The sequence below is a fragment of the Strigops habroptila genome, chromosome 7, assembly GCF_004027225.2.
Source record: "Strigops habroptila isolate Jane chromosome 7, bStrHab1.2.pri, whole genome shotgun sequence".
Classification (NCBI taxonomy): domain Eukaryota; kingdom Metazoa; phylum Chordata; class Aves; order Psittaciformes; family Psittacidae; genus Strigops; species Strigops habroptila.
Window position 1 is genome coordinate 55,329,617 of NC_044283.2, and position 27,084 is coordinate 55,356,700.

The 27,084-nt window shown below is 52.5% G+C and overlaps 1 protein-coding gene across 3 annotated transcripts; it reads right to left on the reverse strand.

Annotated features, from left to right (window-relative positions):
• Positions 1-14,233: 14,233 nt before the first annotated feature.
• PITX2 (paired like homeodomain 2) lies at positions 14,234-25,725 on the reverse strand. 3 transcript variants are annotated; one of them, XM_030491975.1, is made up of 4 exons: positions 25,676-25,721; positions 25,355-25,492; positions 17,272-17,477; positions 14,827-15,543 (listed from the first exon to the last, which is right to left on the reverse strand). In XM_030491975.1, exons 1-4 carry the CDS (start codon positions 25,719-25,721, stop codon positions 14,980-14,982), a joined length of 954 nt encoding a protein of 317 aa, XP_030347835.1. In that variant the 3' UTR covers positions 14,827-14,979. The 3 variants fall into 3 exon arrangements, with proteins under 3 accessions (XP_030347834.1, XP_030347836.1, XP_030347835.1); XM_030491974.1 differs by lacking the exons at positions 25,355-25,492; positions 25,676-25,721 and adding an exon at positions 18,300-18,592 and having other exon boundaries at positions 14,234-15,543; XM_030491976.1 differs by lacking the exon at positions 25,355-25,492 and having other exon boundaries at positions 14,454-15,543; positions 25,676-25,725.
• Positions 25,726-27,084: the final 1,359 nt, after the last annotated feature.

Here is a 27,084-nt window from a genome sequence, read left to right on the forward strand (position 1 = left end):
GCATGCAAGGAATGTAGTTTCCATGCAATTCTTTTTGACAGCAATGTCTAATCTACTGAATAATATGATCCCATGGGATTCACAGCTCATTGGGGATAACCTAGATACATTGAGAAAAAAACTTCTCCCAAAATCTTCACAAGCACATCCCTGGGAGGGTCAAGGGCCTGAGTCTATGGCAGAAGGAGAAGCATCTTCCTGTGAATTAGAAATCATTGCCACCTTTTGCATATAGGTGCATTGAGGAAACGAGGTTAAGTGACATACCCTGGGTTACAAAGCAACCAAATGGTAGAGCAGAAAAAGAAATCTGGCATCCTGACTCCATATTTGTCTCTACTTTCTATTCTCTCATTCACTGATGCTTTCAAATCTGTAGTTAGCCTTGTAATAATGCATTTAGAAATTAATACAAATAAATATTTTTCTTGTGGGCAATAAAGATCAGTTGATTTTGCACAGCTGTAAAATTCTATTATGTATAAAGGATTCTCTATTTTATAATAGCTATTAGAATGTTTGTTTGTAGGATTTTCTTGGGCTGGAAACTTCAGAAGAAACATTACTTTGAGCTAATCATTTAGCAAAGGACAAAGATGCCTTAGATTGCTGACTTGTCCTAAAGTTAATGGTTCTCTCAGGCTTTTCTCTGTCAAATGTGGCAACTATGACATCAAATGTTATCTCTGTAAACACATGCCAACTCAAAATAGCACATGGGGGGAAGGACAAAGAGTTCCTTATCCTATATTTTAGCCAAGATTATGGTCACCAGCATGTTCCTCTCACCACAGCAAAAAAATAGACTTCAGTCTATGCTTTCCAAAAGTTCATTTTTAAAAATAAATGACCAATCCAACAAACTGTTTCACTTTCAAATTAGCCACCTTAAGGGATTACGCTCTGAGTGCATAAAATACAGAATTCTTATTTCTGGGATGCCAGAGTTTGAGTTATGATACATTATTTGCAGAGGCTCACTATGGGCACGGGGCGAGCTACAGCTACTAGAGACGTTTTTCCAAAGATTTCTCAGGACAGTAGGCTGGCAGTTCAGACAACCAGACTGTTTTGTTGATCTGCCACTGCTCTGCCATGTGACCTTGAGCAAGTCTTTTCACTTTTCTCTAGCTCTGTTTCTCCTCCTACAATTTGCCTTATCTATTTAAATGGCAGCCTTTCTGAGCAGGGAATTTCTCACCTTGTGGTAGCTAGCAGCGCTTAGCTGAATGCTAACCCATCTTCCTTAGGATTACTGTATTGCAAAGCTAGCAAGTAACACTACCAATTAAAAGCACTGGTATAAAATACTAATAAGCTGTATTTCCAGAGGATCTTAGTGCAGTCAGAGGAGCAGTAATGCCCCCTTCTTCAGTACTTCACTTCTGCTGCTCTTCATACCAAAGAACTGAAGCTGTGGCATGGCATCACCAACACTGCCACTTTACAGTCAAGTTTCTGGAGGCAAGCCTCAAAACCATGAAGATGTGGAGTGCAGCAGAGTGAAGCAGAGTGAAGCAGCTGTGGCTGCTGAGCCACACTTGGCTTAGGAGCAGATCAAATCCACTCCCATGCTGGGGTTTATCAAGGAGGATGAGAGGTGCTCCTAATCCTGGCTGTGAGTGAAAGTGAGCCTGCGGAACTGCCAAGGTTTTCCTCTGCCTGTGGTGCTGGACCTCAGCCATCCGTACTTGCAGCCCCACGCTGGCAGCATGCATTGTCCCGGGAGTTGGGTACCGCCAGCAGTGGCCAACTCCAAGGAGAGTTGGGCTCACAGGCGACACAGCCCTGCTAAGCCACAAAAAGCAAAGCTCTCTCCCTTTTAACCTGCTCACCCAGGTTGAAGTGGCAGAGGACAGATAACTTGGGTGGTTCACGGCCCACCAAGACCCCTGTATCTGAGAAGGTAGCTAAGACACAGCTGAGCAACATGCCTGGTGTTCAGTTTTTCTGGTGCGGATAATTGTCACTGGCCATGTCTCATAATGAAACACATCATGAATAAGAACAGGCATAGTGTACAGAGAGTTGCCATGCACACCTTCAAAGTCCTGGGTAACAGAGGACCTCTCCAGAATTTATATACAAGAGTCTTACATACCCATCTAGGAGGGCATTTGCATGTGTGACGTCTGTTCCGGAAGACTGGAAAAGGTATAAAATAAAACCACCCTAATGACAGGCTTTTCTTCCTTCTTCATGGCACATTATCTGTCAGCATTTCTGAGCAAGTAACCTGTACAGCCTGTGGAGCCGTATACTGCCAGACCCTTGGTTAGAGGCTGTGACCTATGGACCAATGATTCAAGGAAACTGTTTTCCCCAGAATCAGCAGCATTAAACACAGGTTGGAGCAGGGAGGTTTTCTGTGGCTGAACCATGATTTTTGAATGGAAGGTATGTTTTGGTTGGGGATATAGTGTGTGCTGCAGCTTGTGTTGACTTTGGCGAAGTAGCTTATTATCCTAACTAGGAGATGTTTGTAAATATGCCCAGAAATGTCTAATATATTTTACAAGCCAGGTGCAAGCTGTCAGCCTGCAACACATCCACAGCAGAGCCATTTCCTTAGTGTTCTTTCTATAAATTAGTAGAATGACCAGCGGTTCACTTCACAGAGCAGGATTTCTTAATACAGGTCCCAGGAGAAATACGCCTACCTACCTTTTTGGCACAATTTTGGGAGCTGAGGCTTTCTCCCAAAAGGGTTGTTCAGCTCACCATCTTCACAGCATCCTTTCCCCAGCCAAGCACACGCTTCCCCCCTGCATCTGCAAGCTGGGAAGAGTGAGCATAGGGGAGTGCAGGCTGCGCCTTTCTCTCTTGAACACATGGCAAATCCCAGAGCTTTCTGCCTGGAATACCCCGGAGTCAGCAAACAGCTGGGATTCTATCCCAGTCAGGAGGCAGCTCTCAGAGGAACATCTGGCTCTGGTCTCTATCTTGTCTGCCGCTCCTTCACACATCTACTTCCCTACAAAGAGCTTACTGGAGGGGAACGGGAGGGGAAACTGGCTCCAGGTTCTTCTGGCTACTTAAAGAGGACCACCCTGACACACTGTCAAACAGAAGTTATATATTTCCCACAAAAAATAAAACACTTAAATAAGGAAGACAATTAGATGTAGTTGGACTTGCCTGTTGCAATGCAACTTCAACATCTTTGGGATGACTTGGAGGTTTACATGCAAGAATGCTGTGTGCAGCTCTTCTCTTCAGTTCAAACTCCCAGAGTGTTAAAGAGGGGCGTCTGCATAGAAAGGGCTGAGCGAAACATTGGGGGAATTGCATTAAACATTAAGCAGGGATGTCAGTCCATGAGCCTTCCAGACAAAATCTGCTTTGCAAATTGCCTCAAAAGAAGCCAGTGGCAATTTTTTAGAGTCTCGTATTGCTTACTGTGAATAACAGTGGGCAAGTGTCTTCTCCGACAATTTCCAAATAAGCACAAGCCAAATGAGTGAGAAGAAGAACAAAGGACACTGCTGTGGGAAAATAGATTTGAGGGAAAAAATTGTGATTTTGTGGTCAGTCAAATAAGGAATGTGCTGATGGTTCCTTAAGATTTTCTAATGGAAAAATCATAAGCTGCAAATAGTTAAATCAGAGTCTCTATTTCTCAGCAAACATCTTAAATTACACATAAAAATCTCTTAAATGCTTCAGCTTAAGGGAGGCCCTGGCTAGCTCTAGATCCTTCACCTTTTGGGGATTTCACAGCAGACCACCCACTGGGGAAATGAAAATTTGGCATCTCTACCACCGTGGCACTTTTTCTGGAGACAAGTCCCTAAAATGCTGTGCTCTTTTCCGTGGGGAGATGAAATGAAAATGTCTAACGTAGTCAATGGGATTTGACAAAGTAGGGAGGTATAAATCACCCATGACATGACTTTTTCTAAACTATTAGGTATTCTATTTACATGTATTCAGACCAAATGTCCTGCTTCACCCCGCTACTTACATGTAATGTAATCAGCCCACACTTGTGCAAATAAGTCTACAATTTCACACAGAGACATGCTATGTGCTATAGATACCTTGTCTCAGATAACGAGCAAGTTGTATTAATTATTATAAATCTGTCTCAGCCTATTAAAATCTTTCCTTAATGATGTTGCAGTGAGGTGGCCGCTTCATTCTGAGTCAGTTTCTCCTGTTGCTACAGTTGCATTAGATTGAAACCTTTTGTGGCACTCAGTGGAGGTAGGCTATTTCCAGTTTATAGGCCAACAAGCCACTTTGTCTCCAAAGACTTTTGTGAAGATTATTCTCTTCACCTGAATAAAAGGCCTGGAGTTGGAACTGCTAATCTTATGTATGGAAAAAAAATAACAAAATTGCATGTATGCATTATGCCCAATAAGTGCCCATTGCTAGGTAGAAATTAGGGATTTAGTCTGCTGTCCATATACTGAAATTATCTTCCTTACCATGTTAGCTGAGTGTTTCACAACTACCAATGCGCTTTTATCTTCACACCACAGGGGAAACAATTGTTGCTCTAGTTCAGGGAAGAGCAGCTGAAAGTGATACCCTCACAAAGTTTGTCTGAACCAAGCCTGCATGGCATGTGAACTACACAGGGCTTTCCAGGTGCCCGTCTCCTCTGGCACACACCAAGGACCTGACAATAACACACTGTGTCTCCTTCTTACCTCGCTTGCATGCCTGGCTTCCTTCCCATGGTTAACTGTTCAACATGGTTTTCACTGCTTAAAGCCTTACACCAAGCTAGATAGCCAGGATATGCACCTGGATCTGAAGGTTCAGAAGCATCCCAGATCCATCAGTTTAAACACAGTCTTAGAGGCTTGAACTTGTCCATGTGCCTGAAACATGAACTAGCACTGGTGTCCTGCATTTTGCTGAGTTCATCAGATGCAGGGCCAATTTGACACCTTGTTAGCTAGGCTCAGCTTTGGGAGCTGCAATTTTGGGCCAGTAACACCACAGTCAAGGGCCCTATATGTAGAAAGGTCCAGGAGACATGGTGTGTCTGTCTGACCCTCTGTGCTAAAGGCATAAAGTTGTTCTGCACTCATATGCATAATGTCCAGCAACAGTCTCATCCTTTTGGTACTGGGGGCCCAAACTCAACTCAGCCCCCAACCCCCTTGAGTTTTATTGTTTGCTGGCAGAGGGAGTTGGGAGAGAAGAGCTCACTTTCCAAAGAGAGATCACATCCATACACACTTCACAGGGCAAACGGGAGAGCGGGAAGCATCTGAAAGACTGGTTAGTACAGTATCTCTCACAGGAGTCTTTTGGCTACAGTCTAAAATATCAAGAGCCCCTCGGGGTACTGTAAGCACTTCCAGCACCAGTTACTAAGCTAGATTGCACGACAGCATTTTAATCACAGAGGCCACAGAGCCAGGATTACGTATCTAATGTCATGCCCTTAAGAATTAAGTAGCGTTGGACTATAGCATTATGCGTAGATGAGTGTCAGATGCAGTCTTGAATTTCTTGCCAGGATATCAATAACTGCTTTTTGTGATTTTATACTTTTCACTCATTTGGCTAAAGTCCATGTTTGCAGCCTCAAATCAGGCATCTCCTAATGGACAGAGTAAGGATTTTCTTTGTCCTGCTGAGATATCTCACTGCACTGAGGTCAACTCCTCAGGCAGGTACCTTCTCAACAGGGAGCACCCCACAGTTTCCTCCAATGGAAACGATGGAAGAGAGGACCAGTGGATTTCTTCTTAAGGCTTATGCTAAGCTCTGCTATTCTCCTAGTTACAGCCTGGCATTCATAATCCTCTGGGATAGTCGGGGTGGGCATTCTGCCCACAACTGTCCATGTGCTCTGCTTGCACATATGTGTAAACTAAATTTTGCAATGAAATTAATCAGATGCCATGAAGAATAACAAAGAATAAATTATGAGAATCGTAATTACCTTTATAGAAACTGCATTAAGATTACTGACTTAGCAGTCCCATTTTCCCTCTGCAAGCTTATTTTGACTAGATTTCTTTCAAGAAAGTGAAAGTGTGCCATTAAAGTAAACCAGTAAAACATAATTGCTTGGAAATCATCACCAAAGTATGAAATTCAGAATTATCACTCCTATAACATACCACCCCTGAGCTGATATAAAGAGCACATAGACATCTCTTAATATGGCTGCACATTGGCTTCAGTGACATTATATTTGAGAAAGGTTTCTTCTTGTGACAGTTTCTGCACAAGACATCTCACAGGAACCAGAAATAAGATCTCTTTTCTTCTTCTCAAGGTGCTCCAATTTTTCTTCTTCCTCCTCCTTTGGCTTCATTTCTCCAGCCAGAAGAGAAAAGTAAGAGAACTGCCCTAATGATGTGATTTCTAATACAATGTGTTTCTAACACAATGTGTTTCTAACACGAGACTGCATTGGTGCCTGCTCATGCTCACAGCCTCCAGACAAGGCCAGCATGGTCTTTGTAGACTGGGCTGCAGGTTCTCTTCCTCACCCCATGAAAAGCCTTCACAGAGCTCCTTCAGAGGATTTCCTCCAGTTTTAATTCATCCATTTCCCTAAACATCAGACATACCCTGGTCCCAAACAGCTGATCGATTTCTGTGGCAGGAGATTAAATATTTTCGGGTCAGGAATTCTTTTTTTTTTCCAGGCATAGTGGAACCTGCCCACTTATTCTCCTTGCCTAGCCATGCAAGATGAAATAAGCCTGTCTAAGGCTGTAAGAAGGGAAGTCCTTTCTCTTCAACCATGGAGCCTGGTCCTGACTCAGCATGGCCTACAGGCACACGCTCCATCCCTGCTGTCTTCCAGTAGAAGATGAGCATGTGCTAATTTTTCCTTGGAAGCCGATGGGATCTAAGCATATGCATACATGCCCCATTGGATCGATGAGCGCATCATGGCTTCTCCTTCCAGCAAAAGGAGGAAAACACTACACTGACCAGCGTAGGCCCTTAATATTTCCACTTAAACAATGCTCACTCAGGTCCCCTAGCTGTATTATGTCCCCAGAACTGCCAGCTTCACCAGAGGATTTCAGTGGCCTCTAATGGCAATGCCTGGCCATCTCCATTGTCATGGAGAGAATTGTTAGATCTGATCTCCAATTGTTAGATCTTAGCCTCCAAAAAGGCTTCAGAAGCCTTTTTGTTAAGAAAACAGAAAAATGCAACATTCCCTGTGCCCTAGGCAATTAAAAGGAAACACCCTGTAAGATGCTGAGAGCCTACAACTGTCACTAAGTCAGTGATGAGGCTGCTTCTTGGGGTAATTAATATCCCTTTTTGTAGGGAAAAAAGAAAGTAGAACCAAACCCAAACAGCCATTTCCCTTGCTCTCTATGGGGAGCTGAATTTCTAAGCAGCATCTCAGGTGCGTGGGCCAGGTCTTAATAAAAAGGCCTGTGCTATGAAATGTTCCTTCCCTCATCCTTTGCTCAGACTCTCTGAGCCACAGCTGTTGACATGCGAGAATGGCTGTCGCCCTGATCGTGTCACACTGACATTATTTGCCAGGGACGTTGCCGGTCACCCACTGATTACAAGCTAAAGTCTCTGACCTCCTGGCTCAGCCAGCAGTTACAAGTACATCAAGTAGGACAAAGGTGTCCTTAACATCCAAATACACCATGAGAATAAAGCCTGACTGCATGTTGGTGTTAACAAAACACATGGAGTATTTTTATCTCTGGAAAGCTATTTCCTATTTGTAATACTACTTGAAACCCCTTCCAAGTCTTCATTTGATGTTACTCGTATTCATATATTTTACATGTCTTGTTTTCATTTTCCAAACATGTTTATTAAAAATGTTCTCAGGGTAATGGCGCTTGTGGTAGGAATTTCTGTTTTGGGGGAAGAATACCAGAGTTGGAGGTTTTTGCCAGCAGGATGTGAAAGCTGAAGGAAATAACAATGACTGGGGCTAGAGATTTGTCACAGGGAATTAGAACACGAAAATTTACAGTCTGGCCATGAGACAGTCCAGGCTAAAGCCATGAATTTATAGGACGCATTGCCAAAAGCTGGATATTATTATTTTAATCAAACTCTGTTTTACTTTGTAAAAAAAAAAAAAAAAAAAAGAGGGTTGCCAGAGCCTTTGACTATGCAGATAGAGGAGAAAGAGCAGAAAAGCCACCTCCATCCCCACTGCTCTTCCCATCCTGCCTTGGGAGTGGGAAGCATGCATGACCTTCCCTGGAGAAATCATGGGAATTCAACCACCCCAAATCTCATGAGGAGTGTTTCTGCTTGCTTGGGAACTCCCCTCGCACTCAGTGCTGCCAGCTCAGGCTCTGCTGACTTCAAAGGAGCACCAAACGGGCTGGGACCCACTCTGACACTGACATGCTGTCCTCCAGCCTGGCCAGAAGTTGCTTCATACCTTAGCTCTGCATCCACAAAAGCGGGTGAAAGAATTTGCAGCTCAGAAGATTGAAAACAACTTCTTCGGTACAGGGCTTGTAGATTCCTGCTCCTCTCCATATAATGCAGCCTTGAAAGCACCTGGTGAGGATTTTCATAAAGGAAAGGCTTTATGCTCCTTTATGGTTGTATTGTCCTGGTGACCTTAATTGTTGGTGAGGGTTTTTTTAATTGAATGAAAGAAAAGAGTTCTCTTCACTTTTATCTTGAAAGTATAAGGTCTGCATCTGCTGAAAAATTAGTTGTGAGACCTCTGGACCTCTTATTTGTACAGAAGTAGCCACTTATATTTATTGCTTTACATATGGCCACAATCCAGCAAATCACTCAAGCATGTGAATAACTTTAAGCATGGAAGTAGTCCCCTGTGAGCCAGTGGAACCACCACCACACTAAATACACACATTAAGTGATGAGCCCGGCTCCACCCTTGTGTTTTCCCCAGTGCTGCCATTTCTACACACACACCCACCCAGCAGGCCAGGGGCTGGTTCCTCGGGTTCCTTTCCAATTGCATAAATCTCGGTCGCGCATTTAAACTGTGGGCTGCATTGACTGCTGCACACTCATCGATCCTCGCCTGCCGCCAAGCCTGCGCAGCACTGTGTTCCCTTCAGATTAAATATTCTTCCTTTTTTTCCCTTTAATCCGGGGAAAATGTAACGAATCTGCAGGGGGAAGCCTTGCTGAGTTTTATAGGACCTTGCTGCCATATACAACTATCCCTTCTTATCGCACACGTAAAGGCGCAGTCCCCCTGGGAGGGCGGGAGCAGCAGGGACATCTGCGAGCCGCCCCCCTCAGCTGGCTGGAGGAGGGAGCTCCTGCCGCCCCACAGGGTTCAGAGCAGTGTCTGTCCCGCTTGTTGCTCTCCCTCCCCGCCGTTCGGAGGGAGTGGGGCGGCCCCAGAGTCCCCGACGGCTGCGGCCGCCGGCACCTCGGGGGTCCCCCCCGTGGGGCCCTGTTCTCCTCCAGAGGTGGGGGGGTGGGGGGCGATCCGGTCCGCAACCACCGAGGGCATGCGGTACCGGAGTTAGGGCTGCACGCTGGATTTCGGGGCAGAGAAAAGTGGGGAGAGAAGGGGATGGCAAATACCCCGCAGCAATTTAAGACGTGAAGCCGAAGCACTAAGTGCATACCAGGACTTACAGATGGACTTTACGGGATGTTTTACTACAGCCTGGGAGATGATACTTCTTATACGCAGCATGTTACACCGAGGGGCCGCTCCTGCCGGTTAACGTTCAACACGGGCCGGGCAGCCAGGGAACGGGATGCGGCCAGAAGCCCCGCTCCGCGCCCGGCCCCGCAGCGGAGGAGCTGGGGGAAAACCTTAAAACAAGGTCAAACGTAAGAGTGTGGCAGGCGATCACGGCCACCCTTCTCCTCCATCAGAGGCCGGGTTTCACCAACGAGGGCTGTGCGGAGCCAGCCTCTGCGTGGCCGTGGGGAGCTACGGCCGCGCTCGTCTGCGACAGGGCACAGCCCGCACAGCACTCGGGGGTGCGCCTATGTGTGTGTGGAATACATATGTATGCCTACAGATGTATGCCTGTGTGCATATATGTGTGCGTGCGTAAATCTGAGACGGCTTCCCGCTGCACCCCAGCTCGGTGGGGAGTCCCGCTGGGCCGGAGAGGAGTCTCTTCCACATTCACACTCGTACACAGACACACACACACTGTGCTCCCACGGCTCCTTCCCCAGAGGTTCGTTCTGAGGCCGAAGGGCTTCCGCCTCTTCCTCACTGCCGGAGCGAGGCACCCGCGGGCTCCTGCTCCCGGGTGGGCTGCAGGAGGCTTTGTGGCTTTGTGGTTTTATTTACTTTCCTTCTTCCATTGCTTTGCTTTTCCCCCGGTCGCGTCCCACCTCGCTCCCTCCGGCGGGGCTGGGGCCAGCTCGCCCCGATCCCCGGGCTCTTCCAGGGCTCTACCTGCCGGGCGGCCAGGCCGCCCTCTCCCTGCTTAGAGCCGTCCAGGGCTCTTCCCGAGGCGGTGCCGGGAGATGACCTGCCTCTCCTCGGTCACGCCGCCGGCCCCCGAGGCCCCGCTCGCCGCCATCGCTGTGCGGGGTCGCGCGGCCGGGGCCGGGCCAGTGCCCCCCCCGGGAGGGCGCAAGCCCGCCCTCCGAGCAGTCAAGGCCGGCGCTGCTCCCGCTTTGGCCGCGACGGCGTTCTCTGTCCCCCGCCCGGCTCTGCGTCGGCGGGACCGACCCCGCGGCCCCGTCGCAGCCCTCCGCCTCCGGGAAGGCGCGGGGTGGTCGCAGCCACAGGGGACAAGGCGAGAAAACAAGTCCCCCCCCCATCCCCGAAACCGCGGATCGACCGGGAGGAGGAATTCGTCCAGCACCGGCGGACGGGCAGCGCGGAGCTCCCTGCGCCCCTGCGCAGCGGCGCGGAGCAGCGGCCTGGTTCTGCCCGCTCCAGTCCCGCGGCTCTGCCGGCACAAGCAGGGTCCGAGCTCACGAAACGCGGCCTAAACCGCGGGTTTATTTTTAATTAAAAATTAAAAAATACCTTGCGCTAAAAATTTGCAAGTGAGCGTTTCTTTTATTTCCCCTCTTCTCTTCCCCGGGAAGAAGGAGCAGGCGACCGGAGAAATTATTTCCAAAAAGGGTTAGCGTTTAGAAAACTCCAGGTTTAGTAATCGATTAGTCCGGCACTGTATGGCGCTCCAAAGGTGTAAATCCTCCCAGGATCCTGCATTATTAACTGCTATAGTCTATCGGGTACTCAATATTCAGCCCTGCACATGTATAACAGGGTACCAAAACGGGCATTTAGCAAGATAATTCATACTCCCAGAAAACGCGTAGTTTTGGGGGCCGGTGAGCAGTGAGCCGGTCCCCGTCTTGAACCCCACTCGCATGTCGTGTTCCCCACAAGCCCCTCCGCGCCCGCGCAGCCCGGTGGGGCATGGGGGGTGGCAGACCTGCTCCGCAGCGCGGAGAAACGGGCCGGTTCGGCTGTTAACTATTTCCCCAAGGAAGTTTCTTCCCTCTAAAAATGCTAATGAATGTCGTAAGGGGGGGGGAAAAAAAAAAGAAAAAAAAAAAAGAAAAAACCAACCAAAACAAACCCAAAAAAGTTTCTTTTATTTCCTGGTACAGGTATGCAGAGGCCGTTGTGTCGCCGCGCTGGGAAGGCACACGCGGGCTGGCGCGCAGGAGCACAAAGCCGCGCAAGGAGACGCCCGCGGGAGAACCGCCCGGGACACACCGACACCGCGCCTCGCCCTGCCCTGGGCGCGCCGCCGCCGTCCAAAGTGCGGAGGCCCCGTCCGAAAACAAAAGAGCGGAGCCGAGGCGGGGGGCGGCGGGGCCAGGGCCGCGGCGATGCCCGGGCCGGCGGGGCTGTGGGTTGGGATGTGGATTGGGATGTGGATTGGGATGTGGATTGGGAGGCAGACGGCGCTGCCCGCTCGCACGCCCGGCGCGGAGGGACGCGCAGCAGGCCCCTTGCCGAGGGCCCGGGGGGGTTGGGGGGTGCGAGGCCGGTGTTTCACCCCTCTCCCCCGCCACTTCTGCAAATAGGCACTTTGCAAATCTCTCATTTCGTTGTGGCTTTTTCAAGCCGTCTCTACGGCCTCCATTGTTCCAGGTTCGCGTTGCCACCGCCGATAAGGGGAAGGGAAGCCCCCGGAAAAAAAAAAAAAAAAAAAAAAAGAATCAGAAAAAGGAAAAACACGAGGCAAGATTTTGATTTACGACCTAATCAAAACATTATATCTTTGGTCAAGTGGCGCAGAAAAATGATGACCCTCAAGGCTTCAGCTAGGGGGAGAAAGAGAAATTCAGATTACACTCGGAGTGATTTATGTCCTCTCTGAGCGGTCACGTTGATTTTTCATCATTTGAGCCATTACACAGTAGAGTGGAAAACTCTGATCCAATTTTTTTTTTTTTTTTTAGTCTGGAAACGGTATATATTATTCTTCTAAACGTATACGCCTATACTACATATTAGATATATATTCTTTCTCTATCACACTCATATTCTAAATACATACATGGATATTTTATATATAGAGATATATAAAAGAGAGGAATATAAATAACCAGTGCCGCTGAGAAGAAACGAGAGCCGAGAAGAGCGTGTAAAACACCATGCCGATACCCGCAGCGAGCCGCTTGCTGGTTTCCGAGCCCGTCCCGCCGAGAGAGTTGGGGCAGAAAAGCACCCGCGTTTCTCCGCTTCCCCGATCCCAAGGGGGGTCCCGGCTGCCCGCCCCTCGCCGCCGTCGCCCCCAGACCTCCCGCCCGCGGCCCAGCAAGGAGGGAGAGGACAAGGAGGAGGAAGGGGACATTTTTGGAAGACCCTGTGGCACTCACCCGGGCGAGGTGTTGACACGGCGCGGAAAAAAACGACGGGAGCAGCGTTGGGTCGGGACGGCGGGAAGGCCGGGCATGGAGCGGGGGCGCCCGCCTCCCCCCCGCCCCAAGCACGGAGGCTCTAACTGACCCCCTGGCAACAACACAGAGAGGAGAGCAAACAGAAAACGGGTTTAAGAAAAATAACACACACACACAAAAGGAAAAAAATAGAAGAAAAAAAATTAAAAGCAACTCCTCCCCCCGGAAAACAAACAGAAAAAAAAAAAAAATATTATGGAAAAAATAAAAAGAAAATAAAAATTAAGGAAAACATATAAAAGAAAAAAAGTGGGGCTGGGGTCTGTGCACGCTGAAAATGGGAACATGCAGGGGGACGACCCCCTTTTCGGGTGGGGGAAGCATTTTCCCCAGCGGAAAGCGCAGGGCGCTGGGGCGCTGAACTCTCCCCTCTCCCTCTCTTCTCCGCTCCTCTCCCCGTCTAACCGCGGTGTCCCCCCGGCCGCACAAAAGCGCGCGAGGAGCGCGCAAAGGCCGCGCAAGCAGCAAGCTCGCCCCCCACCGCCGTGAGTTTCCTCCCTGCCGTCCTCTCTGCTGCTCGCCAGTTTACGCGCCTGCGGAATTTCTTCGCCGGCTGCCGCAGGAGCAGCCTCGCACCCCCCCTGCAGCCCCTCCTTGCCCGCACGGGGGGTGAGGGCCGCCGGGAGGGAGGGAGGGCCGAGCGGCAATTCATCTTGATTTGTTTCAATCGTCCGGGGCGATGGCAAAGTTATAATCCTGTATAATTTCAGGAACAAGCAGGTTGAGAATGAATGGGTCGATATTATTTAAAACAAAACACAGGAGAGCACGACCTTTCCCTTCAACGACGTGTTGCAGCACGAAGTCGCAGGAAACGCGGGGCTAACCTCTCACCCCCGCGCTCCGCAGGGCCGCCGTGGTTTGGGCTGCTCTTTGTTTCTCTTCATGTCTGAAAGGGGGATTTGGAATAGAAATGCAATAGTACATGAAGGATCTCCCCGCTGAAGGGAGAGAAGGTGAGCGCTGGGGGCGGCAGAGGGGACAGATTATTCTGAACAGGAGCAGTTTGTTTGCAAACTGGCTTTTCTTTGCCTTTTTTTCTGTTCTTTTCCCCACCCCCTCTTCTTTAATGTAATAAAAGCTTCCTTCACAGCGGGAGAAATTTATGCTCGAGATACAGCAACTTTGTGGCTGATAATTCCCGAGGCCAACGATGTCAAATAATCCACTTTCTCAGGGCTGCGGGAGGGAATAAAGGGATCCCGCGGGTCCAAGCCCCGCGTTTCTCTATCATGAAGCGTTAGCGCCTGGGATCTATTTTTACGTGGAAACAAAAAAATGCCGGCACTTATTTGTATTGCAATAAAAAGTACTGCCCTGTGTTTCTAGAGAGCGAGATCCAGTGTCAGCGACCAGTCAATTACTGCAGACCGGTTACCGCTGCGCAGCTTGGCTTGGTAAATAAAAATCCAGACAGAACTGTATGCCGTATATTTTACTCCCATGAAATAAAACACATTTCATTTTTTTTCATGTTTGCTGAAAAGTAAAACAATAATATTGTACGAAATGTTATACACAGGGCATGTTTTACATTGCAATATCAGAAACATCATTGCATCCACCAGAGGTACTATTCTAAAACCGATATTCACACAAATTTTTTTTTTAATAATTATATGTTAGAAACATACAGTGTCGCATTTAGTATATACATTCCCTTGCTCGCAAGCGAAAAAATCCTAATCGCTTCTGTGTAACATGCTTTATTTTAAAGCCTAACCTTTTAAAAACACTGTTGTGATATTACTAACAACTGCTTTTATAAAATTAATTTGACATTTCGATATATATACATCCTTTCAGTCATTTTTATGTTAACAATGCTAAACTTAAAAAATAACAAGCTTATAGTAACATTAAAATGTCATATCATATCCAGTCAAACATTTGTCCATATATATATATATATGTCCTTGTAACTGTTGAAATACTCTTAGTGAAAGAAAGATCTCAGAATCTGTAGGAGGTCCTTTGAAAACAAAGGAACTATCTTATTTCAGTGGTTTCCTCTTTTTTCCCCTTCTCTCTCTCTCTTCTTCCCTCTCTCTCTCTGTCTGATTTTTCCTCCTGTCTCTTTCTCTCTAGTGCCCATTACTTTCTAGCGTGATTCTCAGTCTCTGCGGGAAGCGGGAGGGATTCCCAGGCAGTGTTTCCTACTTCGGTGCCTCACACGGGTCTGTCCACCGCGTACTGGCAAGCGCTCAGGTTGGAAGCAGGGTTCTGCACGCTGGCGTAGCCAAAACTGGAGTGCTGCTTGGCTTTAAGTCTCAGACTCGCCAAGCTCGAGTTGCATGTGTCCCTATAAACATACGGAGGTGTTGGAGGAGCATAAGGACAGGCTGGCGTCGGCACAGCAGAATTCAGGGAGGGATTGCTCAAGTTGTTCAAGTTATTCAGGCTGTTGAGGCTGGAGCCGGGGACCCCGGTGACTGCAGAGGGTACCATGCTTGAAGACATACTCATGGAGGAGATGGAGTTTGGAGGGGAGAACATGCTCTGAGAAGACAGAGGGTTGACATTCATGGAGTTGAAGAAAGGAAAGCTTTTGGTGGAGAGGGAAGCAGAGGTCAGGCCCTTGGCTGCCCAGTTGTTGTATGAGTAGCCGGGGTACATGTCATCGTAGGGCTGCATCAGGCCGTTAAACTGTGGACCGAAGCCGTTTTTGCAAAGCTCGGCTTGCTGGTTCCTTTCTCTCTTTCTCCATTTGGCTCTGCGGTTCTTGAACCAAACCTTTGGAAGGGGGAGGGAAAGGGAAGGAGGGAGGGAGATGCAAGACGCGAATTAGTCAGGAACCACCACCGCAGCCTTTCACAAGCTCTCGGCAGCAGCTGAGCGTGTCCCTATATGTATATATACATATATACACGTATACATATATACATGTGTACATACATGAAGATGTGTCCGTACACACATAAACACACACAGAGGTTCGCCTCCTCCTCTGCGGAGCCCTGCACTGGGCAGGGGCAGCGATGCGCTGCCGGGCCCGCCGAGCACCCCCCGGGCCCGCTGCCGCCGGGATTCAGCAGGGAACGTTCGTGCCCCCCTCCCTGGACCCCCCGGCACAATATGCAATGCCCTGATTCGCGCCACAGCAGCAAACGCTTCCTTCTTCTATCTTTCTATTGTTATTGCTTTGTTCCTCGTTTCTCTCTCTTTTTTGTTCCCCTCCTTCCTTGGCTTATTCCGAGCTGGAGCCATCCAGGGGAAACACAAAAGTGCAAAAATGAGGGCAAAACGCCTGGAAACCCGCGGAATTTTAAGGCGATGTTTCCTATTACTGGGAAGCCAGCAACTAATAAATCCTTGCTCCAGTTTGTTAAAGCTAGAAAGCTTCCAGAGCCGAAAACCACTTTCTAAACAAACTTGTTCGACTGCTCTTTGGCGAAAAGAAAAAACCAAAGTGACCGAAAAAAAAAACCCAACCCAAAAAAATCGCCATTTAACAACGTGCTAAATGAGACCTAAGGGACCCTCCTCAGACAATGGGGACAACGCGCCCTTCCCAATCCACATCTGGGTGCCTGACCCGTCGGGCAGCAGCCAAGAACAGCCTCACCCGTGTGTATTGGAGCCACCCCGGGGTGTTTGCAGGACCCCCCAGCACTGGGCCGGGCGGCGGCCTCCCGGACACCACGGGGACGGGCCCCCTCTGGCCGCTGTGCACCGCCCGAAACCAAAACCTCCCGCAAAAGCCGCGCCGCGACCGGCACCGCTCTGAACTCCGGCGTGGCCCCTGCAGGGCCTCGCTCCCGCTGCGGGTCTGCGCCGGCCCCGCACACCGCCGGCCCCACTCGCTCCGGCCCTGACTGGCATTGCATCGCTTTCCCTGAGCGACCGCAGGGAGAGGATTTACGTGGGATTACCGAAAATCGGGGTTTCGGCCAGTTTGGGGCTTTTTTTTTGGGTGTCGTCCTCCCCTTCCAGTGCGGCATTTGCACGCCAGCAGGATCCGGCCTCGGCATCTCTGCAGCGCCGTGATGGTTCCATAAATCTCAGAGGGGGAAAGGGCGGAGAGAGACGCCCGTCGAATTGTGAAACCAAAAGAAAGAGAAAATGCAAGGAAGGGCACGTCGGGAGTGCCTCGGAGAGAAATAAAAGCCCTTGTGTATTCTACGTCTTTTTCTCATTAGAGGCAGCGCAGGTTGTAGCCTGTTCCGAGTTGCTTTCTTGGCTAATGTTTTCATTAGCGTTTCGATCAAAAGGAGCAGGACGCATTGCGCGGCGAGTGCGAAACGTGCAGCAAATAATATTCCGGGGGAGAGAGGGAGAGAGCGATCCCAATCTATCTCGCTTTGACAGAACTGTCCTGCTCTGCCCTGCTTTTGTGCAAAGGCTCTGGAGTTTGCATACAAACCGAAATCGAAAGCAGCTGCAGACACCGCAGCCCTCCTCCCCTTTCCTCCCCGCCCCGACCCCCGCTGCTCGGAGCCGGCGTGTGGTGTAGCGACTTACCCTAACCCTGGCCTCGGTGAGGTTGGTCCAGACGGCGATCTCCTCCCGGGTGGACATGTCCGGGTAGCGATTCCGCTGGAAGGTGGCCTCCAGCTCCTGCAGCTGCTGGCTGGTGAAGTGGGTCCGCTGCCGCCGCTGCCTCTTCTTCTTGGAGGGGTCCTCGGGCCCCGCATCCTCACTCTTGCTCTGCTGGCTCTTATCTTTCTCTGTAAGGGGGGGAAACAAAAAAACAACAAGGCGGAAAACGAGGGCACCTCAGCCTCCGAAGCCTCCTCTCTCTCTCTCTCCTCTCCCCCGTCCGGGGAAGGGCTCGTCCCCGTCGCGCCGGGCCTCGCAGCCTGCCCCCAGCGCGCCTCAGCGGTGTAATGATTAACCGCGCCGGCCGCCCGCACCCGCGGCTCCTCCGCACCCGCGGGCGGCTCGTCTCGGAGAGCAGCCACCTCCGGGGAGCGGGAAGGAGCCGCCCCTCCTCCGTTGTACGCAGGGTTTTCACCTATCGATACACGCGAGTTTTTCGCCGGTCTGTCTCTCCCATCTGCATACACTTAATCCGTATTATTTGCCTATCTGTAACAGCATTACCCGCCTGCCTGTATCGCGCTATTCCTCTGCCTGCATCCGTATTATTAGCGCAGTCTACCCACATCATTCCTTTACCTATACCCATGTGATTTGTCCGACTATACCCATAACATTTCTCCGTCTATACCCATATGACTTGTCTGTCTGTATCTATAGTATTTCTCTCTCTGTGCCCATATTACTCGCCCATCTGTATCCACATCACTCGCCCGCCGCTGTACAGGCTATTCGCCTGTCTACACGTGTCGTTATCTTCCCACACGCCGGCACACAGACATCGCACGCGAAAAGGAACCCTACGAAGCACGTCTCGGTCGGGTGCGGGGCGCTCCCGGTCAGAGGGGCGGCGGCGGCGCACCGCGGGCTGCGAGGCTACCGGCCAGGCGGGCCAAGCCGGGGCAGGGCAGCGGGTCGTCCGGGGATCCCTGCCGCTCGCGCCTTCTTACCTGCGGCCTCGGGGCTGGAGGTGTCGGAGATGGTGTGCACCTCCAGCCGGTGCTTGGCGGACTCCAGGGAGGAGCGCGCCTGCCCCGGAGCTAGCGCCGTCGCCATGGCCAGCGCGGGCTGGTGGTGGTGGCAAGATGATGAAGAGGAGGAGGAAGAGGAGGAAGGTGAGGAGGAGCACAGCTTATTCCCGGCTCCCAGGCGCTCCAGGCTTAACGGGTCCTTCATGCAGTTCATCGGCAAAAGGATGCCAAGGTCTACGTGCGCGCCTGGGGGGTCGGTAGGAGAAGGTGTGCGTGTGTCTGTAGGTGTCGGTACTTGTACGACGGCCGGCGCGGCGGCCCCCTCCACGGGCACGGAGCGGCCCCACGGCTCCGGGGTGTCAGGGCTGCTGGGCGGGGGAGCCGCGGCGGGGCGGGCGGCGGTCGGCTAGCGCCCGGGCGGCACGGCGAGCCCAGGAGCCCCCCGCCGCCCGGGGGGACGCGACAGCGGCGACAGGCGAGCGAGCGAATCCGGTCCTGCACGAACCGTCACGGCGACACGGCTGCTCCCCGGCCGGCCGAGGGCCCCCGGCCCGCCGCGGGGCTCGGCGGGGCGCTGCGCTGCGCTCCGCTGCCCGCGCATGGACCCGCGCCGCGCGCGGCCGGCCCCGCACCGCACCAGCTCAGCCGCTTCCCTCTTGGCCTGACATCTTAAACCGGCGGCGGCCTTCCCCGCGCTGCACGTCACCCGCCACGCCCCGCACCGCCCCCGGCCCGCCCCGCCGCGGTCCGCCCCTGCCCGCGCCCCGCCTCTCGCGCCCCTCCGAAACCCCGCGTTATCCGCCCGGTTTGCCTCGGGGGTCGTACCCGCGCCCAAAGAGCCCAACCCCTGCCCGGCCCAGGGGGCGACCCGTCGGGGCGGCTCCGAGCACGCCCGCTCCCTCCGCGCTCCGCCGCGCTGCCTTCCGCACCGGCGGAGCGCTCGGCACTGACAGGGGCGCTGCAGCGAGAAGGGGGGAAGCGGGGGACTCCGAGCCCGACTCCTTCTGTCCGAAAGGGTGGGAAACAGTCGTGCGGGGTCACGGCCGGAGGGACGGCGGGTCCGCTGCGGCAGAAGCGGGATGGCCACGGCGAGGCACGGTCGGCGGCAGAGAGAGCAGCAGCCCCTCCGCGGAAAGCTGCACACCGTGCAAGAGGCTGCACGCCCGGTCTCCCTTTGCCCGCACCGGAGGCGGAGAAAGAACACGGGGGGAATCCTCTCCCCGTTACTGCCATTGCCGCCCCCTCCCTGCAGCCGGGTTCCCCACAGCGAGCCTCCGAGGGGGCTTTTCCAGCCCGGTTTTACACATTATCCACAGGGATCGCTCCCCCCGCGCGCCGGGGACTCATGGGGGCCGTCCCGTCGCCCAGAACAGCCCCCGAACCCAAACCAGCGCCCGCGAACACCGGTTGCAGAGTTTGGCCAAGCCCTGCACCGGGCCGAGCTCCGGCACTCCAGACTCACCCATAGGACCTCCTCGAGCGACCCTGCCTCCGAGGTTTGGGGGGCAGGATGTGACCCCTCGTCCCCGGGCAGCGACCCCCAGACAGAGACTGCAGAGGGATGGGCTGCGGGGTCTCGCTGGCCCCGCTTTTGGCTCGGGGCGAGGCCGCTGCGGACCCGGGTCCGGCAGGAGGAGGGGGGAGCGGGTGTGGGGCGGGGACAGGTTGTCCTCCGGTGCCTGTTAGGGTGTCCCAGGGTAGAGCAGCCTGTCTCTGAGCTATGCCCCGGGGGGGCCGCGGCCCTGCTCGGGACGGGGAGGCCGCGGGAGCCCTGAGGAAAACGCAGTTTGTGCCTCTGCCTTCTGTCCATCTACATCGAAAAGTTACCTAAAGGTTTCCCTTGCAGTGGCCCTCCATAGCCGCATCCTAGCGCCCAAACTTTCCTGTATCCCATTGCTCTTCTGCACCCCCCCCCCCGCAAGGGTCCTTCTTAGTCTCCGATGCTCGTCCGAGGAACGTATCACCCCCTGCAATCTCACTTATCACTAAATTATACATATTACTTTCGCAGCCTGTTAGTAAAGAAGGTTAAATTAATTTACATTCTGCTCATTATCTGGTGTTTAAATGACGTGTTTTTATCCCTGAGATTTGGCAAAGAATCTCTTTTCTCAGACCCCACAGCGTTTCGACGGAGACAATGCTCTTACATTTGTAGTGGATTTTAATCTGATAAGACTCTAATTTGCTTAAGTCTTTTAAATAGGGGGTTTAAAATGATTCTAGCCGTTTTCTTATTGAATTTCCTCTAATTCCCCCAAGATCATAAAGTATATGTGTAAAGTAAATATTTCCTCCCTTTGCACCGGCAGCAGATGACCTATAACTAAGTCAATATGAATCCAACTCCATTCTGCACAATTTGTTTACCAATCATATCCCCGTTTCTTCTTAACCTCTCGTTACATCCATAGTCCTGCACCCAGAAATCGGACCCCGGCTCTGCCTTCACCCCCCCGTCTCTCTTCCCCACGAGATGTCGAGGCTGCCCAGGTCCCGGCTCCGGTCCCGGCCTGGCTGCGGGGGGCTCCGGGCGGGGTGCGGCCCTTCTCCAGCCCCTCGCCGGGGTGTTACCGGCCCGCAAAGCCCCTGGGAGGCGACGCAGTTCCTTTTCAACGGGGCAATGCATCCCTCCCGCAGATGAGCCCTTTCCCATTCTTTCTTTTTATTTTTTTTGTTTTGCATTAGTTTATTTTCGTTAGTTTGGGGAAATTCTGGCTTCTTCCGCCGCAACTCCAAACGAAAAGTCCCTCCTGGCTCCGCGGCGCAGAGCGCTTTTTACGCGCCTGGTGTCCTTGCAGGGCGCAGCGGCGGTGCCTCCTGTCCCAGGACACTCAGCGGGTCCCGGTCCCCCCAGGGAGTGGGACAGGGGGAGCAGGGACCGGCTACTGCGCCGCCCTCCCGCACTTTCCCAGGCTCAGCGGGCACAGACCCACCGCCCGCTTCCGCATCCCCAAAAGCGGGGCGCTGCCCCGGCATGGCCCCGCAGCCCGAAGGGAGGGGGTGCAGGCATTTTCTTATGCGCCTTGGATTAAAACTCCCCCAGCCCGGGCAGGAGGGGAGCTACCACGCAGCATTAGTTGTCATGGTGACCATAAATCACGTAAATCCAAAAATACCCAGCTATAATCTGAGATGAAGCTTTTATTTCCCGAGTGAAATAATATTTTAAAAGCTGTCAGCCAACCGAAAAACAACCTAATTGTAGTCAACCAAGTAATATATTAGCGGTAAAGATTTCAATTAAAATGTCAAAAGTGTTTTTCTTTTTTTTTTTTTTTCCCCTTTTCTTTTTTTCCTCTAGAAGCTTTTGCCTTCTAGGTTCGGGTTCTGGCCGCAAAGCCACCCCGGCCGACTCACTGTCCGCACCTGCTGCGCGGGACTGACACCCCCCAAAAAGTAATGATTTCGGTGTGTTCCTCTCTTTGCCTTTGCCCGGTGCTGCGGGGCTGGCCGGGGGCGCGCCCCGCTGCGCCGGAGGGCAACTTGCGGCACGAAAACTGGGGAACTAGGGCTGCTCCGCACCCCGCTCCACCTTCTGCATTTCCTTTTTAATTTTGTAAATATTAAAATAAAATATTATTATTTGCTCCCGAGGGTGTTTTCGATCTCCCGCTCCCGCCGGCGGGCCGGGATCCGCGGTGCCGGCCCCGGTGCAGAAGGCGGGCGGGCCGAAAGCGGGGCGGGAGCTGGGTTGGGGGTGCCGGGGGACGACCAGACTTAGGATGGGTATTTATTCTCTCACTTTTCCTTTATCTCCTTACGGGATCGTTGTTTTTAGGCGTAATGCTCTCCTAAATGGATAAATCAGTTCTCATGTGGAGTCTCTAGCTAGTCCTGTTGTCTTTTACCTTTGGCTTGTTGTCTTTCGCCTATCTCGGATTACCGGGTATTCTCCTAGATGAAGAGCCATTAATTACCCATTCAGTCAATATTAGGAAGACTACAGAGCTTTTTACATGGGATTAAGAAGACATCAGGTTGTTCCGTTAGTTTATTCCTCCTCACGAATAAGCTTTCGTTATACATTTAGTTTTCCCTGGGGTGAGGCTAACAACCGCTGCATATATTATTCTGAGACGACGGGGCGGGAGGGGGGGAACTACGGCACAAAATTGTATATCCGAAGCGCAATAAATAACTTTCAATTAGCGCTCTTCGGCTGCTGCAGGAAGGGGCGCGCAACTTCCCTGCAGCCGTGCAGGGCAGCGCACCGGCGGAGCAACCCCGGCTCCACCGCGCCGGTCAGCTCCGGGTACAGATTTGGCCATGTCCGGTGGCAGGGAGGGGGGTGCCGCTCGGCACCGGCTCCTCCTCTTCTTCCCCCAGCGCCCGCTCCCTCCGCAGGGGCGGAAGCTGCGCTCCCATCACCTCCTGCCGGGGTCAGAAAAGGCACCGCGGAGCTTTGCTGTGCCCGCTGCCGTGGATGCATCTGACCTGGGCGGAAAACTGAACCGGCGCTGGGGTTTTGGATTTAGTTTTGAAAAAGAGATGTCGGGTTACGAATATTCAAACCCGAAGAATATATATAAATAGAGGGTTGAAACAATCAATTTGTGATGCTGACTGGTGATACAAGGGGGGATGTAATTTCAACGTTTGAAGTTGGAGGCTGCTGTTTCAGCAGTACTCAGATTATCGATTACAGGAAATGATTCCTTAAGTAGAATTGGCAGAGCTCACAAATCGTACAGATTAAATACATATATATATGTAGCCCCCAAAGAGTTTACTCGTCTTCCAGCCGTGCATAAAAATTATCTGAATGAACCCACCACAAACCCTTGCACGTGCTGTGGGGCTGTCGAAGCGTGCGCTGAAGTTCCCCTAATTTTGCGGGACTGGGCACCCAGCAGCAATTTCCCTGAGTCAACGCGGCTCCCGCCGGGCTGCTTTTCACACTCCAGGATGCAGTAATATTTTCATACTTCCCCCATCTTCCTTTTCCCGCCAGGGACACCTTTCTGTCGGAATGCCCCGGCTTCCCCGCCTCCCGCAGGGAACTAGGTTTGGGAGTCTCCTGCTGAATTTCACTTTCTCCTTTGCGCAGGAGCATCGATTTAACCAAACATTCGCGTTTTTTACTATCATTACCAATGCTGGTAGTTAGTGATTATTCTCCCTGTGCCCACCGACGGTGCCTAAACCGGGAAATTCCCTGACCGCCCTCGGAATTTCCCTGCCCGACAAGTGCCATGTGGGGTCCCGAGTCCCCCCGGGCTTCCCGCGATGTTCATCCCGCAGAACACGGGGCCCCGACGTCCATATCAACTAACACCGCCGATTAAAAGCAGATCAAAGCCAAGCCCCAACAAAACCCGCCCGGACGGCGAGAAAACACCCGCGACTTCTCCGATTTCCAGCGAGTCGCCCGAGCAGCCCAGGGCGCCTCAGGACTTGCCATTGCCCCGTCGCACAGAGACAAGGGCTGGCACTCACACAGGAACCATCCCCGCACCTCCAGGGATATATCCCCACACCACAAAGGATATATCCCCATATCTGCAAAGATACAGCCGCACCCGCGGTCCTCCGCGCTTCCCTTCTCTATGAACGAGAAGGGTTTAATGGCCCAGCAACCCCAATGGCCAGGCAACGTTGCTTCTTCGGCCCAGACTTCTATTTTAATTAACGGCGTTAAGCGCGTTTAGATCGCAATTCCCTCCCTTCCCCTGCAGCCCGACCAGTAAAGAACAGACCGGCTGATACGGTAACGAGGCAGGAAATTTTGCGTGTACTACAATAATCCGGGTCCATAATTGATGGTTAAGAAAATAACCATTTGTTTCTCGGCTGGGGAAGTAAAAGTTACCGTGTCAGGGAGCATATGTGGATATTACTTTTATAAATACTTAGCCGAATAAAGTTGACTTGGAAGGGCTCATAAATTTATCCTATCGGAAAGGTCCCCACTTTCCCATTAGATCGGGCGAAGGGCTTTGATTAAGACCACCTGTTCCTCTGGAGGGACTGCAGGGGAGGGCAGGGAGGCCTTGCTTATTCGCAAACCGTATATAAAGCAATGTCACCCTTCCTTTCCACGTTATTTAACGCTGATTGCTGGCCGAGGGAAAAAGCGCCAGGCCCTGGTAAAGCCTATTTGTGCACAATTTAATATCGCGTATGTTGCCGGGATTAAAAATTATCGGCTCGTATTAACTTCGCGTTTGGCATTACCCCGGATTTTGCCGGCTAACTTTCCTTTCACCTAAGAGTTTCTTCTTCTAGGGGGGTTTGACGTCTGGCGAGCAAACCCTGGCTAAAGTCTCCGGGGGAGGGTGGACTCGGGAAGGGGACGTGGCTCCTCCTGAAAACACTGGGTGTTATTTGAGAAACAGAGAGCTGTTTGGCCAAACAGGGTTAATACAGTATTCTTACAAGGAAGTGTTTAACCACGGGACCAGGAATACGTGCATTATTAATTCGCTCTAGTTTCCTGTATTATTAATTCAGGTTAATATATTTTATTTAAACAAAATTACGTTAATCTTGGATTAAACAGTCTCTAGAAATACAGAGCGCTTGTTTTCTTCTTTGTAATGTGTTTGCATTGCTGTTTTGCTTTACCACCCCTTGGGCTCGACTACCAGACCCCCTGAAGCGGACAGAGGAAGAGGGGGCAGGAGCTCGCCCTGCCTGCGGGCGGGGCGCGGCGGAGGCCGCCTCTGGGGGGCAGGACCGGCCGGCAGCGTGTTTACGGGTGGTGGGGACACAAAAAATAGCATCAATAAATACGAGAGCGGCGTTGTGGGCGTCTGAAAGGCGCGCTGACAGCCGGGATGGTTTTGGCGACGGGTGGGGGGGACGGACACGCTGGCGGCGGGTATCAGCGCGCCCCTGCCCGCGCACCCCCCCCCTTTTTCTTGCTCCGCGGCCGCGTACCATCAGGCGCAAATGGCGCCCGGGAGCAGCGCTGCGCAGCCAGCGGACAGCAGAGGGCGCCCTGGCGCCGCGCAGGCGGGCCCGTCTCGGAGCTCCCGCCCGCCGCCCCAGCAGCGCGGCCCGCGGAGGGGCGCGGAGGGGCCGCCGCTTACCATTGGGGCCGGCGGGCGGCCGCCCGAGAAGCTTGCTGCCGGCGGGCTCCTTTCGGCCCTCCGGCGCCTCGCTGAGCTCCCCCTTTTTGATGTCCGCCTCCTTGGAGAAAAGGCACTCGACGGCGGCGGGCTGCACCCCTGGGGACGGGGACACGGGGACACACAGGGGAGAAGTGGTCAGCGCCCGCTGCTACGCACCCCTCCGCGAAGGTGGCTCCTCTTCCCGGGGGCTGCCCTGCCCGGCTTCGCACCCGCGCAGCGCGCCGCACGGCAGCGGGGCCGCTGTGCTTCGGCCCAGCGGGAGGAGGAGGTTTCTCTTACCTAGCTGAACACAGGCGGAGACAAGTTTGCGGCAGTTGGACTCCATTACCCGTTATCTGCAAAAGATGAAGGCATCGGAGTTTTAAAACAATTACTTTGGGAGTGAAAAATCAATGTGAAAAAGAAGCCCAGCCGCCGCAGGAGTCACGTCGCGAGGGTGCTGCAGGAACCTCAACTTTGTCCAGCGCTGTCCGTACCGTGCCCCCTCATCCCGCCTCCGCCTTGGGTCCCACCTGAGTCACGCCACGGGGTGGGCGCAATCCCCCATGGCTGTTCCCCAGCCCGCCGGACCGCTCGGCCTCCCTCTGCCCCCGTTTGAAGGACGTAGAGGAGGGCCCGTAACCTCTGGCTGTGCGCTGCTCTGGGACACCCCGACCCCGGTCCCAGGGGTGCGGCGGTAGCGGCCACAGGGCCTCCTGCGAGGCGCAGCGGGAGATGCGCGGTCGCGGCTGGGCCCGCCGAGGCCCTGCTGCCCGGCTGTGGCTCCGCGCTCCCCGGCCGCCGCCGGCGCCACCCCCGGTCTGAGAGCTTGGGCAGTAAAATCACGGGATTAGTGCCTGATTGAGATGTCTGTTCGTGAGATATTACAAAATTCATTATCACAGCTCTCTACTAACTCGATATGAAGTAACACAGATGGGATTTTATTAGTCCAGGCTTCGAATGTTTACTTATGATAATTTCGGGGGAAATTTGCATGTCACCATCATTTCGGTAATCTTTCGCCTTCTTATTCTTCGCCTCTTTTTTAATGTCTGAACTGGGCGCATTATTAGCTGGCGCTTAGAAATGCGGCGGCCGGGAGCCGAGGCACGTTTGGGGTGAGCAGCGCCCGCCGGCCGCTCCGGGATGGGACCGAGGGAAAGAGGAAGGAAAGGGAGAAAATATATAAATATATATTAATTAAAAAAAAAAATGGGGGGGGGGGGAAGAGGGGGGAAATGGGAAGGTACGGTTATCGGGACTCCTCCGGGTCGTTCCCTGATACGGCGGTTTCTATTCAAAGCCGAAGGGCGCCAGGAGGAAACTGCGTTTCCCCGGGCCTCAGGGCCTAACACACGAGCTGCCTAAATTGAGCGGGAAGGCGATTAAGAGAACCTTAATTCTTCGCCGATGGTCCTTAAATGGGGATGGGTCTCCGTCAAGATTAGTCCTGCGGGACAAACTCAACCACCCTCCTCTCCCGCCTGCCTCGGTGCCTGATTTCTCTCACGAGTGGGGACACCCCGCTCCCCCACGCACACGCACCACCACCAAGGGCAAGTTTTTCCTCGCTCCTGAACCGCCGGTCTCCTCGGAGAAAAGTGTTTTTCCCTGCCGAATTCCTATGCCTTCTCCGTTCTCAGTTGCCCGCACTGCTCCTTCCCTTTCTCCCATCCGTATCCAATTTTTATTGCAAACCACATCGC

Excerpts from the sequence above, each read along its gene's own strand:
- PITX2 (XM_030491974.1), bottom strand. The coding sequence starts at position 18,534 with ATGAACTGCATGAAGGACCCGTTAAGCCTGGAGCGCCTGGGAGCCGGG. Across the intron at positions 17,478-18,299 it reads CTCCAGCCCCGAGGCCGCAG|AGAAAGATAAGAGCCAGCAG; the intron begins GTAAGAAGGCGC and ends CCCCCCTTACAG. Across the intron at positions 15,544-17,271 it reads TCACCGAGGCCAGGGTTAGG|GTTTGGTTCAAGAACCGCAG; the intron begins GTAAGTCGCTAC and ends CCCCTTCCAAAG.